A 16784-nucleotide genomic window follows, 5' to 3' on the forward strand; every position below is an offset into this window, starting at 1 on the left:
CTTAGAGGAATGAATGTATGGTGAAGGGGTGGTATTTATAAGGAGTTAAAGTAGGGTAAAAGAGAGGGAGAAGCAGTCGGGCCTGCTCACGCATAGCTGCTGTCCAGCAGCTTTTGTGAGGGTTTGAGAGGGGTTTTCTTGGTGATTAAGCTAGGATAATATGGGTAGGATACTAGGGTATGGGTTAGGGTTAATGGGTACGGGTTTTGGTGGTATTTGGAGCGGGTTTTGGGCTCGGGATTTGAGCTGCAAAACAGTGGGGGTCGCTCGTGTATATGCGGGCTGTTTGGGGGGTGTTTGGGATGGAATTTGGGCCGTGGTTATGGGGGTTCGAACTGGGTGGATGGGTAGAGGCTTAGGTTGATTAGTGTACTCGATATTCGTGCCAACTCGTAAAGAAAACGGGCCCAAAAACCGAGCTAAAATCGAGCTCAAAAACATGCTTTTAAAACGAGTTTTCTTCGCTTTTAAAATCGATTTTTCAAATCAATTAATAAATGATTTTTCAAATCAAATATACTCATAAAATGATTTTTCAAATCAATTATTTATTTTATTTTCAATAAAATAAACTTGGGAAAATAAATTCAAAATAAAATAAAATAAATTGAATTCACTTCAAAAAAACCATAATTTAAATATCATTTAAAATAATAAAATGAACTCACTAAAAAAACATTAATTTAAATATCATTTAAATTAATAAAATGAATTCACTTAAAAAAAACATTAATTTAAATATCATTTAAATTAATAAAATACTTCATCGACGACGCCCATTCTACATCGTAAAACGAACCCAAATAATGACAATGACAACTAAAGAATACATGTGTCCTATCATCATCGGGTGTTTGTCGGGTTCTCTATAAATTCCAATATCGACGGATACGGGTATCTACATTAATAGAGCTCGATAACTTTGTAACAACGCTAAGTTACATTGACTAAGTTGTATATACAACCAATTGTATAATATATTAACTGTGATACTATACATATATTTGGGTAAAAGAAAATTCAAATGCTCGTTTAAAATGAAACTAGTTTTGTGACCCGTGAAATTCACGGCATCTTTTGTTTTTTACTATGATATTTTTAGTGAATCAAATCATAACATTCTACAATATGATTTCATGTTTTAAGACTTCTATAAAATCAAGACAAATTAGTTTTTTTGTACAATAGTTTTATGTAAAATCAGAAACTAAAGTGTTATATAGTAAATACTTTTATCAAAACTATGTCATTATTTGACGTTCTTTTATGAGGGTTTTAAATGGTAAGTGGTGTTACTCAAATACTTTTACGTGCTTTGTGATATGTCAAATAATATGCGCAAATGGAAGCTGATTAAAATCAATTAATAATATAGGTATTCGCATAATCGAAAACTGAAGTAACTCATTGGAAGCTGATTAAAATCAATTAATAATACATGTATTCGCATAATCACATTACATGAAACCATAATATTATCAAACAAAGATCGCCAAACATGCAACACCCTCACTAATTAGATATTAAAATTTTATCAACAAATCCGAAATTAATATAAAACACACGATTAGAATTGTTGTGACAAAAACTAACATTTCACAGCACCCATAATATTGTAGCTAGTACTATAATAAATTGCGGAACTAAGAATTTGAAAGGAGCAACTCGTAATAATTGGATCATTAAGTCCTTATACTCCATCCATTAAACAATATTAAGCAAAAATGTGCTTTGACATTTCTCCAAATTTTCCACCTTGGGGATTCAACCGTATACTTCAAAATAGGTAAACTAAGCATTCCACTCAATCATGTTTTCTATCAAAAGCCATTTTGAATAGGCATGTGTCTCATGTGTATAATTAAAGAAAATGAAAATTAAATTTAAGGTGTACAAAAGAATAATGTAGATGTAAATAAACTTTTTAAATTTCTCTCATCTTTATAGTTATTAATAATTGATAATTAATTCACCTCACTAATTTAACATCTAACTCCTTTCTTAAATGATAATTTTTGGGCTTTTCACTCCATTATTTATGCTACCTATTATCCATGTCAATAAGATTGAGATCCTCGCAAATTCAATTTCATTCTATGAATGTTATTTTTCTAAGGAAAAATGATGATTAAAAAACAACACATATCAAAATAAAGAATACATTTGAAAGTTTTTGAAATACTAATTTTTTTTATGAACCTAAAAACAATTAGTCATTTACATTCATGTTGTCAATCTTATAATTAGTTTATAATATAGTATTGAGTCGAATGAATAGAGTATTTGTTTAAGTAATTCTAATATTTCTCTTCTTAGTCTTCTTTCTTCAGTAAATCATCCCTACATAAAAAAAAAAATCACTTAGTCATTAATTTTTGTTATTAATTTAAGTTTCTCTTAAATAATGGAAGAAAGATGACATTGAGTCTAAAGATGTAAGTATATTTACCTTTGAATAGCACAACACCACAAATCTCAATATCCCTAAATAAGAAATAAACAACAAATATTCGAGGTTAAAAATGTGATGTACTTCATAACCAATGGAAAATAAAATAAATAAATGAATTCTTAATTTAAAACCTTAATACATTTACCTTGATGCTGATACAATGATAAAAAAAAAAAGTTAGTGACATATACAATTCTTTTCGCGATAGCGGTACAAAAATATTTACTTAAATGTTGTCTCACAAATGTTGTCTTCCGTCAAAAACTTATAGTCAATCTTGTAGTTAGTTTATAATATAGTATTGAGTGGAATGAAGGGAGTAGTTGTTTAAGCAATTCTAATATTTTCTTTCTCCATATAGTATTTTTTTCTCCAATGAACCATCTCTAGGGAAAAAAAAGGACAAAATCCATCGAGTAATTAATAAGAAATAAAATGGTGAAATTTGATTTACGTGATATTAATCTTATCGTTATTAATTTAAGTTTTTATTTAAATAATAATAGAAAAAGGGCATTGAGCCATAAAGATGTAAGTATATACCTTCGAATAGCACAATACCACAAGTCTTGATAGTTCCTACATAAGAAAGTTTTAAAAAGTGATGAACAACCAATTGAACTTAAAAACAAATAAATGAATTATTATTTTAAAACCTTAATACATTTACCAAACCTTAATACATTTACCTACCACAAATCTTGATAGTTCCTACATAAGAAAGTTTTAAAACGTGATGAGCATTTCATAACCAATGGAACTTAAAAATAAATTATTAATTTAAAACCTTAATACATTTACCTTACCTTAATACACTTACCTTGATGTTGATATACTGATAAGATTTAAAAAAGACTATTTACATATACAACTACGATTTTATTGGCGATGAGAGCAAAAAAATATTGGCGTAAAATTTGGCTCACAAATGTTGTCTTACATCGAACATTTATATCCAATTGAGGATGCATGTTATGACTTTTGGGTGTCTTTTTATTATTATCATCAAATTTAATATATATATAATAATTATGTAGTGAGGTTTTAGGACTTTTGAGCATTCTTTTTCATAATTAGCAAATTTAATATAAACATTAATATGGAGCAAGGAGAAATGAAATGTTAAAGGTTTGCTTTAATTTTTATTTTATTTTTTATTTTTTTGTTGACAAAAGCCACCTTGTTTAATGTTAAATATGTTATTATTTACTCTTAATATCAACAAAATATTTATTTTTTAATAAATGGAGTAAATTAGAATTATGTGATATTTATTTGTTACTGAAAATATTCTAACAATAAATGTCGAAATTCAAAATTTAATATGAATTTTGATTTTAATTGTTTTTTTATTTATCTACAAACTTAAAAGTCCAAAGTATAATATTTGTAATGCTATTTGCATTTAATATTTCTTTCTTTTTTTCTTTTTTACTTTTAAAATTAGAAATAATGATGTAAACTTTGGTGTAAATTTTAATTATAAATTATGAAATTTTGATGTAAATTTGAAAGGGATATATAAATTTTGGAAAAAAATATATTTAAATTAATGTCATATAATAATAAGTTGATGATTTATATCACATTAACTCGCCATGTCATATTAAAATTTGACATGTCATGTGTAGTAAGTGACGTGGCTTTTTGGTAGTGTAAGGTGGCATTTATGACGTGGTATTTTAAGTTCCCCTTTTAATAGTATTGTATAGATTGAGTTAGTAATTTGTAAATGGGCCCAGGCTTGTCTACGCAAAATTCTTATTCAATATCTACCATCCCGCCTTCGACATATTGCGTATCTTTGAAGTTTGAACCACCTTTCCCAATTCACTTCTCAAAGCTCGCTCTATCAGCATCGTCTTCGATCTCATCTCCACAGGAAAATCATCAATGATGATTGACGATGCTCATATCTTGGAACCACCAACTCCGCATCTCATGGGAAACGCTAAGGTATTGTCGCAATCGCAGTCCCTCGCTCCTTGTCGTTGTCGGTCTTCTATATTGGTACAACCCCTACCTTATTTTGTTTTGTTTCGCTTTTATTGATTAATTGCTATGAAACTGATATCATCTCAACTATTTCAATTGAATTGCGGTTTTGGTTTCTATTGAAATGAAACTGATCAATTTGTGATTTAGGGTTTCTACGAAAATTTGGACCATTGTGTCTTAAGTTCGAATTTTAGGTTCAAAGGAAACTGATATTATAACTAAAGAAGTATGAAAGCGTCAATGGGATAGCTATATTGTGTGAAACACTAGTGAAACTCCATATGAATCATTCCAGGTTGGAAATGTTAGGGAGTACAAATTTAATAGTCTTGTATATGATTTTGGTGGGTCTTGAGATACCTGATTCATCATTACCTTACCACTTGTAATAATTTTCGGCAGATATAAGTTCCTGTGTTCGTGGTCTCTTAAGTCAAAATGGCATTCATCTATCATAATTTGTATATGAAGAATTGCAGGTATGTATCCATAAGTGTGTTTAATTTCCCCTAATTTAACGACTTTGCCTAGTATTGTAGTTATATGTTTGGATCCGTTTCACACTATCTTTGTGTAAAACCACCTTACACGAGGCTAATCACACTATTTTGTCGTAATTTTTTTTTAACTGATACATAACTCTATGTCTATTACAGAAACCTCAAACCATATCTCATTGTTGGAGTTCTTATAATATTGATGAATACTTAGATGGTGTTCACTGCTATTATAATCTTAATGTTCCTAGAAATGTTCTTAAGCACCAATCATGAGTGTATTGATTTATAGAAAGTGTCAATTGTTTTTATAATCTAGCTCATTTGATGTTGTCATGATAATTATGTTTACCATGGGATTATCTTACACAATATCAACTTTTGTTTAGTCATCTATTGTTTCTGATGCTCAACCCTCAACTAATGAGATAATTAGCCTTCTTTACCCTTCTTGGCCTTAATAATATTGTGTTTTATAATCTGAGTTTTCAAGAACCATTTTGTTCCTACCAATTCCCTTCTTGTCCAAGATGAAGATTTGTGACTCCTATTGATAAGATTACATAGGCCATACATATATGTAAGCAACCTGCTAATATAAGTATCCAAGTTAAGTGAGAAAACGCATATGCTGTTATACAAAAGCCAAGAGTTGTTTGTTATGGTCATTCTGAATTTATGGCACTCGATTAGCTCTTCTATTTCAAACTCTTCTATTTTAATGGTATTCGTGCGTTTCATTAGTGTAACATGTTAGGTTATTGTATACGTGTATTTTACTTAAGTGATTGAGAATTGCATACTATTTTGTATTTTCTTGTTGGATTCTTACTACTGTTTTTTCCTCTCATGTGATTTACGGTAGATGAATTATGATTATAACAAGTAAGAGTATTATATTGTCGGATTTATCAAGTATTGGGTAAGACGGACTTGCTTTTCTCTCCTCATAGCCTTTTGATGTTCTTTATATGCTCCCATGTGAATTGCAATTTTTTTTCCTAATCGTTTTTGTCTATTTTGGACTTCGGAGTGAATTAGGAGTTAGGACATCAATTATTTTATAGGCAGTATTGTACCATTGTAGGTGATCTTTTTCTATTGTTGGGTAGCAAATTAGCAATCATTCAATGCAATTGCCAACGCAATTGTCATTAGGAGTCATCCAAAGACTCCTCAGTCTCCTCCATGCCTTGTTAGAATCAGGAAATGGGATGGGCATGACTGCACGAGTTAGGCTATATGAGATAGTCCTTAATTGTTGTACTTACTGTGCTTCATTGGTTGTGCACCCATGTGAATGAAAATCAATGTAGGAGCTATATTTTTTTTTAATTTTTTTTTTGTCTATTTTGGACTTCGGAAGTTCGGAGTGAATTAGAATATCGATTATTTTATAGACAATATCGTACCATTCTGGCCTTGTGGGTGATCTCTTTTTCTATTGTAGGGTAGCAATCATTCAATGCAATTGTCATTAGGAGTTATCCAGAAACTCCTCTATGTTTGTTTTGTAACACAGAGGTAAAGCTGTGTCTTAGTTTGAGAAGGCGCAAAGCGCACTGAGGCGATGGGGTCCCAAGGGGATAAGGCGCAAGGCGAAGGCGCACGCCTTTTGCACACTAGGCGCACTGATTTTTCAAAAGAACATCCATATTTTACAATCAAATTTTGTGCGAAAATAGTCCCTTTTTTTTTGAAGAGGGCTAACATGTTTTTAAAAGTGAAAATTAAGGATAAGGGGGAGAAATGAAGGGTAAAATAAAAGAATTTCGAAAAAAATATGGAATTGCACACTAATGCGCCTCGTGTGAGCCTTGGTGCGCCTCACTAGTTGCGCCTTGGGTGCGCCTCATGCGCCTTAGGTGCGCCTTTTGACTCCATGCGCCTTGATGCGATCTGGTTGGTGGTTGGCGCCTCACTGCGCCTTGCACCTAGGCGCACTTTTTTAAACTAAGAGCTGTGTACATTTGACCTTACCCTGTTATTTGCGGGAGTCTTTGAGGGCTTGACGCACGAGGGTCATATACTTATATACCTTACCCTGTTATTTGCGGGAGTCTTTGAGGGCTTGAGGCACTAGGGTAAGTAGGGTTATATTGTTGTTGTCGTATAGTATATTTGGAAACAAATTGTATTGAAAAAAACACATTGGGTATCTACATGTTTGATTTTTGTGAGGATTGCAGTTTGAAATGGAAAGTTATAGGATGATAATGGCGATTTTATATGGGTTTATTTTCCTGTACAGGCATAATTTTTTGTTTCAAGGACTTTCATTCATTTAGTTTATGAATTGTCATTTAGCTGACCAATCATAGGTCCGTAATAGAAATGGTTTAAGAACAATCACGAGAACCTTGATTTTGTAGAAGTGGTAAAATGGATGTGAATCTACTCTAGGTCTTCATGTGTAGTTTATTATGAAAGAGTTGTACTTGATAGCTTTTCGATGCATTGTTGCAAAAATTGTGGTATGGAAATGTTTCTTGGTCCTTGGCTCTTTTGTTTGGTTATGATCTGAAACTTGAGAAGATCATATTGGTGCCAGAAACTTCTTTGTGTAAAAAAATGGTCTGTCCCGATCCCACGTTGTTTCTCTAATGGCCGGCCCTTATGGGAAACAATTGTAAGGTTTGGTTTGACTTTTGATGGAAACATGCATTAGTTGATATCCTAAAGCTGGAATTTTTACTTGATCATTTGTTTTAGAAGGGATTTTGCCTCCTGGTTTAGGCGTAGTGTCTGATATTTGAGGTCTACTTGCAGGATTATAAAGAAGCTGCTAGAATACGCGATTCATTAAGATTATTTGAGGAAGAAGAGCCCGTTTTGCGATTGAGGAGACTTTTGAAAGAGGCTATTGCTGAGGAGAGGTTTCAGGTACTCTCTTTTTCTGTGAACTATGGTAGTGGTGTAGCATTAGGGTACGCAGATGGATTTATAGTCTCAGACTCTCAGTGTATGACTTTTACTTATTATTTAGCCTTCTATTTCACAAACAAAATTGTCTGTCATGTTTCCGGTAAACATAATTACATAAGAGTTGATCTATAATCAACATTCAAACTTAATACTTACGTTGAGTTTAACATGCTTAAAAAAGATACTCCCTCCATCCCATCTTTATTCTCCCTTTTTCTCCTAAAATTTATCCCACAATTACTGTCCCCTTTCTACTTTAGTAAGGAAAAATTGTGAACCTCCAATATTGCCACTAGATAATTTAGCTACCACTATCTTCATCCCAATGATAATTGTCTTCATTCCATTTAATTCAAGGGGTAGGATTGGTATTTCATCATGTTTTCTTAAATCATCCCAAAATGGAAAGAGGGACAATAAAAGTGGGATAAAGGGAGTATCATATTTGCTATTTGGCCAATTTCTAGTTCGGCACATCAATGGAAAATTATATGGCTTTCTCACTTCTGAACCAAATATTGAAGGGCTCGCTATCTAGATTTAACTTGACGTGCATTTTTCTGCTCACATGTGCTAAAGGAGTTCGTATTTGATTTGTTTGCCCACGTGTGACCGTCCATATTGATAAAAGATGATACATTTGATCACATATAAACCAAGGATTAGTTTTAGTATGGAATATTCTTTGGCTTGCAAAGAGGAGTTTCTCTCACCTTTTTTGGGAGCAGCAGGATTATCTTCTGTGGTGTGAGGGTGGATCGAGGATTGTTGTCAGCTTTGATGGCCATGAAAAGGGAAAGTAGGATATTAGAACTTTAACAATTTGAAATTTCTGCTTTCCTTTTTCCTGCCTAGATTTTATGCTGCCTTTCATTGTTTTGAATTGCAATGTATGTATTACGTTCACTTTTCTGTCAACTTTGAAATGACAAGCGACTAAGTTTTTGAGTAATTTATCAGGATGCTGCAATGTATAGGGATGAACTCAATGAGATTTCTCCACATTCTCTACTGAAGTGTTCAAGTGATGCTACAACCTTGGTAGGAAACAAAGTTCTTCCGTATGTTGACATAAGTTTTTATTTGTGTGTGCCTGTTATCGCTAAGATTATTGTCTTTGAGTGTCTTTTTTATCATCATCTCTAACTTTGGCGAGAGTTCTCTTCCTTATTGTGGATGTTGATGAAGAATTGCCGATGCTGGCTTTCTTTAATCCCTTTCCTATTACTCGTGTAGTCGTGTGGCAAAAAGTCAAGGTCTTATCAAATGGTTTATATATTTTATAAATCTATAGTTTTCGTATATTGTAGGGGATCCGTGTCCAAGTTCGGAGTGTCTACATTGAAGGACGTAGCCAGCCCTCCAAAGGCCTGTATTTTTTCGCATATAGGATTAGGATAATTAACAATTCAGACCGTCCTGTACAATTATTGAGGCGGCATTGGATCATTACAGATGCCAATGGGAAAACCGAGAATGTCTGGTCAGTTTTGTCATCAATGTTTGAGAATTTTCAGCTTTTCTATTTTCTGCTGCCTTTGTTTACATGTTTCTTTGTTCTGTTATGACCAGGGGTATAGGAGTTATTGGGGAACAGCCGGTTATACTTCCGAGGACTGGTTTTGAATACTCTTCAGCATGTCCCTTAAGTACTTCTAGCGGAAGAATGGTGAGTTTATCTTTATGCTTGTTTTAATTTGCTCCTTTCCCCCCCTTTTGACGGGTATAAATGAATTATCCATAGTGTTTGCGCACTATATGAATGGTCACGTTCAGTACCTCATGTTATCTTGTCAAATATGGATCGGGGCTTGTGGACCTATTTTAATAGCCAATCTAGTTTTGTCCAAACACTCTATGGTCTATGGAGTGGCGACCTTTTCATTCATAAAATTATGGAGTTGCTGAGAAGCACGTCCATACAGACTTCCGACGTTTTGATCCTATTACTAATGGAGCGAAAGACTCACTGTTATTTAGTTATGGATTATAATGATGACGGAATAAAGCAAAATGATTATTAAACTTGCCGTGGTTCTTATTGTGAAGTACTCCGTATTCTGTAGTAGTTACTAGTTATCGATGCATTTCTCAGTTAATTTCATTAAAGGTGGGTTTTTTGCATCTGGGGTAGGATTGTATACCATACATTTGAGCCTCTTTATCCCGCCATAGGATGGTACGCTTGGGGCACCTCGATAATGTTGCTGACCTTGTCGTGGAATCTAGTGGGTGCTAAATGTCGTATATTTTGTGTGCAACTTCAGGAGGGTGATTTTGAAATGAAACACATTGACAAAACGGGATCAAGGACATTCAACGTAGCAATTGCCCCGTTTTCACTTTCTACCCTTGGTGATGATAGTGATCCTTTTTGAGCCAAAACAATTGAGTGACGACGAGAAATATCTATCTAATCGACTTCATATGATGATTCGATTACTTCCACGTTGTTTCATTAGTTGTTGATGTGGTGAAGACCACAACAAACCGAGTGTTCCTTTGAATTCTGAAGATGGAAATAAAGCTCCAGACCTCAAATAATATGGATTGCTCAACCATTTTTTCCGATATATACATGATTATGTATGTAGTATTGTAATTATTACAAACTCGAAAGGAAATATTACAAGGGAGTGTTTCAACCATAACCGTAAGCTGTTAAGCATGCGTCTTTCATTCCAATATTATTCCGCCTGCATTTGTTTGTAGTAGAATAGTTTTTGGTTACGACTGTATGTGCCTAAGCTTCTGTATACAGCAAGAAGTGTTAGGTTGCCTCTTTTAGGCTTCCCATTTTGCATGATCATTTCTTTCATAACTGCCCTTATTTTTGGCCTCTTTTAGGCTTCCCATTTTGCATGATCATTTCTTTCATGTAATTTGCCGTATTGTTCCTCTTCTATATACATGTGTTTTTCATTCATATAAACCTCTCCTTCAGCTTCTACCTTCACTACCTCTTATATCAAAGGGAGCCACTTGTAGTAGTGATACTACACTCATAAATTGTAACTTCTCCTATTCTTATCCAAAGCAGTTTATATATAAAACTCACTATAAATACTTATCTAAACTAGTGTGCTAATTACAAAATCTAAGGAATAATCATACAAACCGTCTTCACTCCCTTAAAAAGGTACTCTAATTTCTGTTTTTTTTTTGTTCTTATTATTTTTTCTCTGCAAAAGAAATGCATATCTTTATGTAAATAAGTATATTGAATATTATTGCAAGAATAATGCAGTAATGGAATTCTAATATGCTCTGGTAATTTATTTCATACAAATAAAGGTTCATATATAATGTATTCCTGCGAATGTCCATTGTCATGCCTTTAGAGGAACATTTATTTTATTGATAATGTTCATAGCAAATATTGTTGTGCATTTTGATATAGCATATATAAAAAATGTATTGAATGTTAATGACAGTAAACGACATAATATTATTTAATTAATATTAGAAATACTTACAAAAGCCATTCAAGACTGTTTCATAATCAGTTTAAATATAAAACTCACTATAAATACTTGTCTAAACTAGTGTGCTAATTACAAAATCTATGGAATAATCATATAGAAAACGTCTTCACTCCCTTGAAAAGGTGCTCTGGTTTCTGTTTTTTTTTTGTTCTTATTATTTTATCCCTGCAAAAGAAATGCATATCTTTATGTAAATAGTAGCCTATATAACATTCAGATTATTTCATTTATAAGTATTATTTGATTAATTAGTATGTTTTTTTATCTTGCGAAAAGAAATATATACTTTAGTCCCCAAACGAATTAAAAGTTGCTTCAGGTCTGAAAATCAAACTGCATTTGTGGCTGGAACGTTTTGCCAAAACTAAGTATAGTAGATATTTCAATCTGGCAACGTGCTTAATATTTGCAGGAGAAGATTATTTCACCTTTTGTTGTAATCTGTTTTCACAATAACATTGTTTGCTCTTTCCATGATTATACAATGTCAAAGCCCACGTTAATTTGTTTTACCCTATAGTATGGCCTTAAATATGGTTGAAGTTGGTACTTCCTATAATGCCTTAAGTTTATTGTCACTCTTTTTAAAATACGTTTATTTTTTGCCTGAACCAGAATATGAGTTCCGTTACCAATGTGGAAATAATGTCGGATATCGAGCAAAAACTCGTTGACATTGAGTATGATCTCGCTGAAATGAAACGCGAAAGAGATTCACTGAATCAATATCTTATTGAGGTGCTTGGTAAAAACGAAGTATTAGAAGAACATCAAGAAGGGTTGTACGAGAAGCTGGACATAGCTGAAGTGAATGGAAAGTCACTACAACAGAGGCTGGACATTGCTGAAGCGCAGATGAATTTTGTCACTAAAGAAAGAGACAAAGATAGCCGCGAACTTGAAGCTAATAGAATAAAAAAGCGATTACGTAGGCCGACATGGACCGTCAGTTTCTCACCGGTGTCACAGCTCTACGAGAATCATATGCTCTTCTTGATCGTGAAAATACTATACCTTGGCCAGTAGTGGTGAAGGCTATGGAATTAATGGACGGTTATAAGAAACGTCTAAGGGAGGACTTGCTGGAGGGTGAGAGTAGTGTTCATGCTTCTGTTTGCAGTAAACCCAGAAAGGGTTAAGAACTTTGATGTTAATTTACCTGGCATTGGTGGTTTTAGTTAGCGCATGCCCATGTGGGCTGATCCTTTCAACTCCAGTGGCTACTTTTTGTGCACTTTCAAGAGTAGCTACCTCGGGACTGTTGATTAAAGGAGGCGATCATCTCGAAACTCTGGCAAAGATAAAAACGATCGGATTTGATAAGACTGGGACTATAACTAGAAGCGACTCCACACTGATGAGCTTCGTAACACTAGCTAGCTGATGATGTTAGATTTAACTAACTATTGTACTGGTGTTTCAGAATTTCTGGGGGAAGGTGTTTTTGGAATAATTGATGGGAGGAATCTTTACATTGGAATAACACTAGCTAGCTTACCACTACTGATGAATACTTTATAAGCTGCTAGTGTTATTCCAATGTAAAGATTCCTCCCATCAATTATTCCAAAAACACCTTCCCCCGGGAAATTCTGAAACACCAGTACAATAGTTAGTTCAATCTAACATCATCAGCTAGCTAGTGTTACGAAGCTCATCAGTGTGGATTCGCCTCTAGTTATAGTCCCAATCTTATCAAATCCGATCGTTTTTTTCTTTGCCAGAGTTTTGAGATGATCGCCTCCTTTAATCAACAGTCCCGAGGTAGCTTCTCTTAAAAGTGCACAAAAAGTAGCCACTGGAGTTGAAAGGATCAGCCCACATGGGCATGCGCTAACTAAAACCACCAATGCCAAGTAACACGAGACTTACTCAATAATTAAAGTGTCATTTTCTCATTTATAAAACTAGTATTACAATTGGTCTCCCTTGTGACGGGTTACCATTTGTGACGGATATTTTGTGAGATAAAATGGTAACAAAATGGGTTAGTGGAGAAAGGGGACCACATGAATAATGTTGCAGAGAGAGAAAAAGTGGGTACATTGTGAGGTAAAATGGTATCCGTCTTCAGCTTGTGACGGATATGTCATGTCTTCAATGAGAATTTGTGCTAGTATTAATATCCAAGCCCATGTAAAAACAGTTTTATGATAAAATTATGTGAAACCATATTACAATGGTTTTGATATCCTCTTCATGAAAAAGTGATGTTGGTAGAAATTATTTTAGTAAGGTTATTTAAGTAAAATATTAAAATTCACCTCTAGCTTATAATATAATACGATGGAAATCGAACCCCTGACCTCAACGACTCAAAGTCAGAAGCTGAATTATTTACCATTAGTATGTGGATTCGAATATTAGACTTATTGTCTACGATAGGAGTGTAGGGACTTGTATAAAAAGTTGTATGCTCTCAAATTTTCTTCTTTTGACACCATTAACATCGATACTCCGTACTTTTATGTCTCAGTGAATAATTTACATTTAATTTATTTTGCAAGAAGAAAATAAAGTAGATAACAAGTTATCTACATACAAAGTACTGTTTGTAGTACGGTTGTTTCTTGGTACGTCCTTATACGAAAGAATGTTTGATTCTTGTGTAGCTTAGTTCGACTAATGTACTGATGTACACTGTTATGCAACGGGAAAGTTTGTAAAGTGTAGAAAAACATCGACTTCCTTGATCACAAAGTCAAAAGAAAACGGAAATCTTCTGGCTGAACAGAACCTTGATCCATGACTTTAGCTTGTCTAAGAACCGGAGAAATCAATTTCCACACTGCAATATTATCAAACTCATATTCACTGCAGGAATTTGTAATGCATGCGAAATCCTAATTTTCATTATACTCCATATCTCGGAATTTCTAATTCCCATGTAATTTATGTCAATAAAATAACTTTTTTGATGAAATTCCTAGGTTATTAAATCTAGGCCTGAAATTTGATCTATCTTAGAATAACATATGGCTAAGGCCTAAGGTTGCGTATATCCGATAACTCACTGTATATGGCAGCTGCTAGCCACTCATTGATGATTTTAACCCATGTACTTGCCCATCCGACATCAATACTCCACCTATTTGACACACAAAGAATTGCAGTTAAAGAAGGTAAATGGTTGGGAAACGTAAGGAGCCGAATAGAGCTATCAAAAGAATGCCTTACTTTCTGGTAGAGCTGTTGAGGTTCCAATTAATGAATAACATTGCAAAATACATAGCACCCAACGAAAATACCAGGTGGAAGAAGCCATAGTTGTAAGGAATATCATCCTCTTCTTGTACTTTATCTTTGCGGAACTGCATAAAAATGGCGGTCATAGAAAGTTAGCATATAGTGCACATTAAATGACAACAGAAGGAAAGTTCAATCTTTTTAAGTCTCATTGTTCAGAAGAAAGGAATGTATGATTCACCTGAAAAGACTCAGAATCGATCCCTGTTGAAAAAGTAGCCATCACAATTGCGCAAAGTCCAAAGAAGAAACTCTGAAAAAAATCGCTGAAATGTTAATACACAAAGCTAACAGAAATCTCATGACATTAGTACAGGAATAACCCAACGAGTTTAAAACTATGAAGTGTGTCTTCTGCAGTTCAAATAACCTGAATATAGTGAAAATCTATCAGTTTCACTGACGGTAGAGAGGCTGAAGAAATCTAATCCATTTAGTTTTCTCGTAAAAAAATGGTAGAGAAGCTGAAGAAATCTTACAATTATAGTAATCCAATCATAATGTCCATTCATTTCCTTCTGCGGACTGCATTTATCGTCAGCTGGTTCACTGAAAACAATATTTAGAGTTTTTAGTCTTTAGTAAGCAGTTTTTATCACCAAAATGTTTATCTCAGAGATAAATGCAAACTTTCTCCGAAACAGCATCGCCTATCTGTGTTTTCTAAACACACGGGCAAAGCTACCTTTGAATGTAAAGATACAAGCATAATTACAAGAAGCAAAACTCCTGTCCAAACAATGAAAAATATGTTGAGAGTGCAGGAAGATCTCGGGACATACAAGATGTACAACATCACAACTCCACACACAGACGCTGCATAGAGCACTGTCGACATTAATAATCCAAGGGAGCAGCTGCATCAACGAATTGCCTTTCGTAAACTTCATGAAAAAACTGAAGTCAAATGCTATGTTACTCCGACAGTTAAATGTGAAAACTTATGTTCCTCAAGAAAAACCGATGTTTCTTGTAATCTACGGAGATTTAGAGGTGATACATTTGAGCTTATGAACTGGTGCTTCAAAGAAAAAAAAAATAATAATTAGGGAGCTTCAAGAAGATAAACCTTTGCTTAGTTTTCTCATCTGGCATCCAGTACTTGTTCCACCACGCTATAAACTCAATCACGCTAATAAGTTGAAGAGCAAGAAAAACCCTGCAACATGATTAACCATTCTGAATTGGGCGGCCCATGAAACAAAATTACGAAGTAATATAAGGTGAATAACTTAAGTTAAATTTTACTTCCTCAAAACCGATGCATGTAAAAGAACTTTCCGTACAATAAAAGGTAAGATCACTATTTCAAAACCGATGCATGTAAAATAACTTTCCGTACAATAAAAGGTAAGATCACTATTTCATAATTAAGATGGATATAAGAATCAGAAAATTACCCTGCACCTATACGAGCGAATTCACCTGGAAACATATGGTAAGGTCACTATTAATATGATATAACCACCTAGGGATGTACACAGCCCACGTTAAATTTGTCATAAGCATTGTTAAACAATCTAGACTTGCCATATAAATGAATGAATTCGGAAGGGATGAAGAAGGAAGAGGTCATAGCTATAACTAAAAGGACAACTTTTACCGGCCACCATCCAGATTACCAAGCATTGCGAATGTCATGTAGTTTGCTTGTTCTGACTGTTGTCAGAAACATTAAGAAGAAAAATGTTTTGGTAAAAATTTACCGAATTACTAATTTTATAGGTGAGTGATAGTGATTGATCTATGGCCGATTAATAACAGATTATGACGAATTTAAGAGACGAATATGCAACGAAGTAAAGAAGGAAAAGATAAATCAAAAGGATGACACGAGAGATTTTTGGTGACGCGGAAAACCCGGTGTGGGAACAACCGCGGGGGGAGTCGGAATCCCGCCAACTTTGCACTATAATCGATGTAAAAACGCCCAAGTAAGGAAATACAATTTTATGTTGCTAGATAATTATCGCCAATTGCTGGTGGATTTTTGAGTGAAGTGTTCAATGCCCCTTTTATGCTGCTTCCTTTGTCCTTTTATAGTTGCCGAACAGGGAATAGGGAGTCCAACAGCTTCTTTCCTCTTTTTGCTCCTAGACTTTGGGTCAACTCCATTAGAATAGGAGTTTGTTTTTGACTTACCCCCACAATCCTTCTTTGTACGTGTGTTTTATACTTTCT

At 33.9% G+C, this 16784-nt stretch overlaps 2 protein-coding genes across 2 annotated transcripts; one reads left to right on the forward strand and one right to left on the reverse strand.

Annotated features, from left to right (window-relative positions):
- The first annotated feature begins 4345 nt into the window (after positions 1 to 4345).
- LOC141634878 (uncharacterized) lies at positions 4346 to 10102 on the forward strand. The gene is made up of 8 exons (XM_074446688.1): positions 4346 to 4408; positions 5107 to 5202; positions 7393 to 7521; positions 7717 to 7830; positions 8833 to 8913; positions 9183 to 9355; positions 9445 to 9541; positions 10007 to 10102. The coding sequence occupies exons 1-8, from the start codon at positions 4346 to 4348 to the stop codon at positions 10025 to 10027; spliced, it is 774 nt and encodes a 257-aa protein (XP_074302789.1). The 3' UTR covers positions 10028 to 10102.
- Positions 10103 to 13820: 3718 nt separating this feature from the next.
- LOC141642357 (membrane protein PB1A10.07c-like) lies at positions 13821 to 16253 on the reverse strand. Its single transcript, XM_074451141.1, has 8 exons — positions 16004 to 16253; positions 15673 to 15762; positions 15386 to 15460; positions 15083 to 15152; positions 14785 to 14856; positions 14535 to 14668; positions 14372 to 14445; positions 13821 to 14145 (listed from the first exon to the last, which is right to left on the reverse strand). Exons 1-8 carry the CDS (start codon positions 16036 to 16038, stop codon positions 14051 to 14053), a joined length of 645 nt encoding a protein of 214 aa, XP_074307242.1. The 5' UTR covers positions 16039 to 16253; the 3' UTR covers positions 13821 to 14050.
- Positions 16254 to 16784: the final 531 nt, after the last annotated feature.

The sequence above is a fragment of the Silene latifolia genome, chromosome 2, assembly GCF_048544455.1.
Source record: "Silene latifolia isolate original U9 population chromosome 2, ASM4854445v1, whole genome shotgun sequence".
Taxonomy (NCBI): Eukaryota; Viridiplantae; Streptophyta; class Magnoliopsida; order Caryophyllales; family Caryophyllaceae; genus Silene; species Silene latifolia.

Bases quoted from the DNA above. Each gene is read 5' to 3' on its own strand.
- LOC141634878 (XM_074446688.1), top strand. From the start codon at position 4,346: ATGATGATTGACGATGCTCATATCTTGGAACCACCAACTCCGCATCTC. The intron at 4,409-5,106 runs GTATTGTCGCAA...TGTCTATTACAG, and splicing joins ATCTCATGGGAAACGCTAAG to AAACCTCAAACCATATCTCA. The intron at 5,203-7,392 runs GTTCTTAAGCAC...TGTACTTGATAG, and splicing joins ATCTTAATGTTCCTAGAAAT to CTTTTCGATGCATTGTTGCA.
- LOC141642357 (XM_074451141.1), bottom strand. From the start codon at position 16,038: ATGTTTCCAGGTGAATTCGCTCGTATAGGTGCAGG. The intron at 15,763-16,003 runs GTAATTTTCTGA...ATCATGTTGCAG, and splicing joins TTCGCTCGTATAGGTGCAGG to GGTTTTTCTTGCTCTTCAAC. The intron at 15,461-15,672 runs GTTTATCTTCTT...TCGTTGATGCAG, and splicing joins GATGAGAAAACTAAGCAAAG to CTGCTCCCTTGGATTATTAA.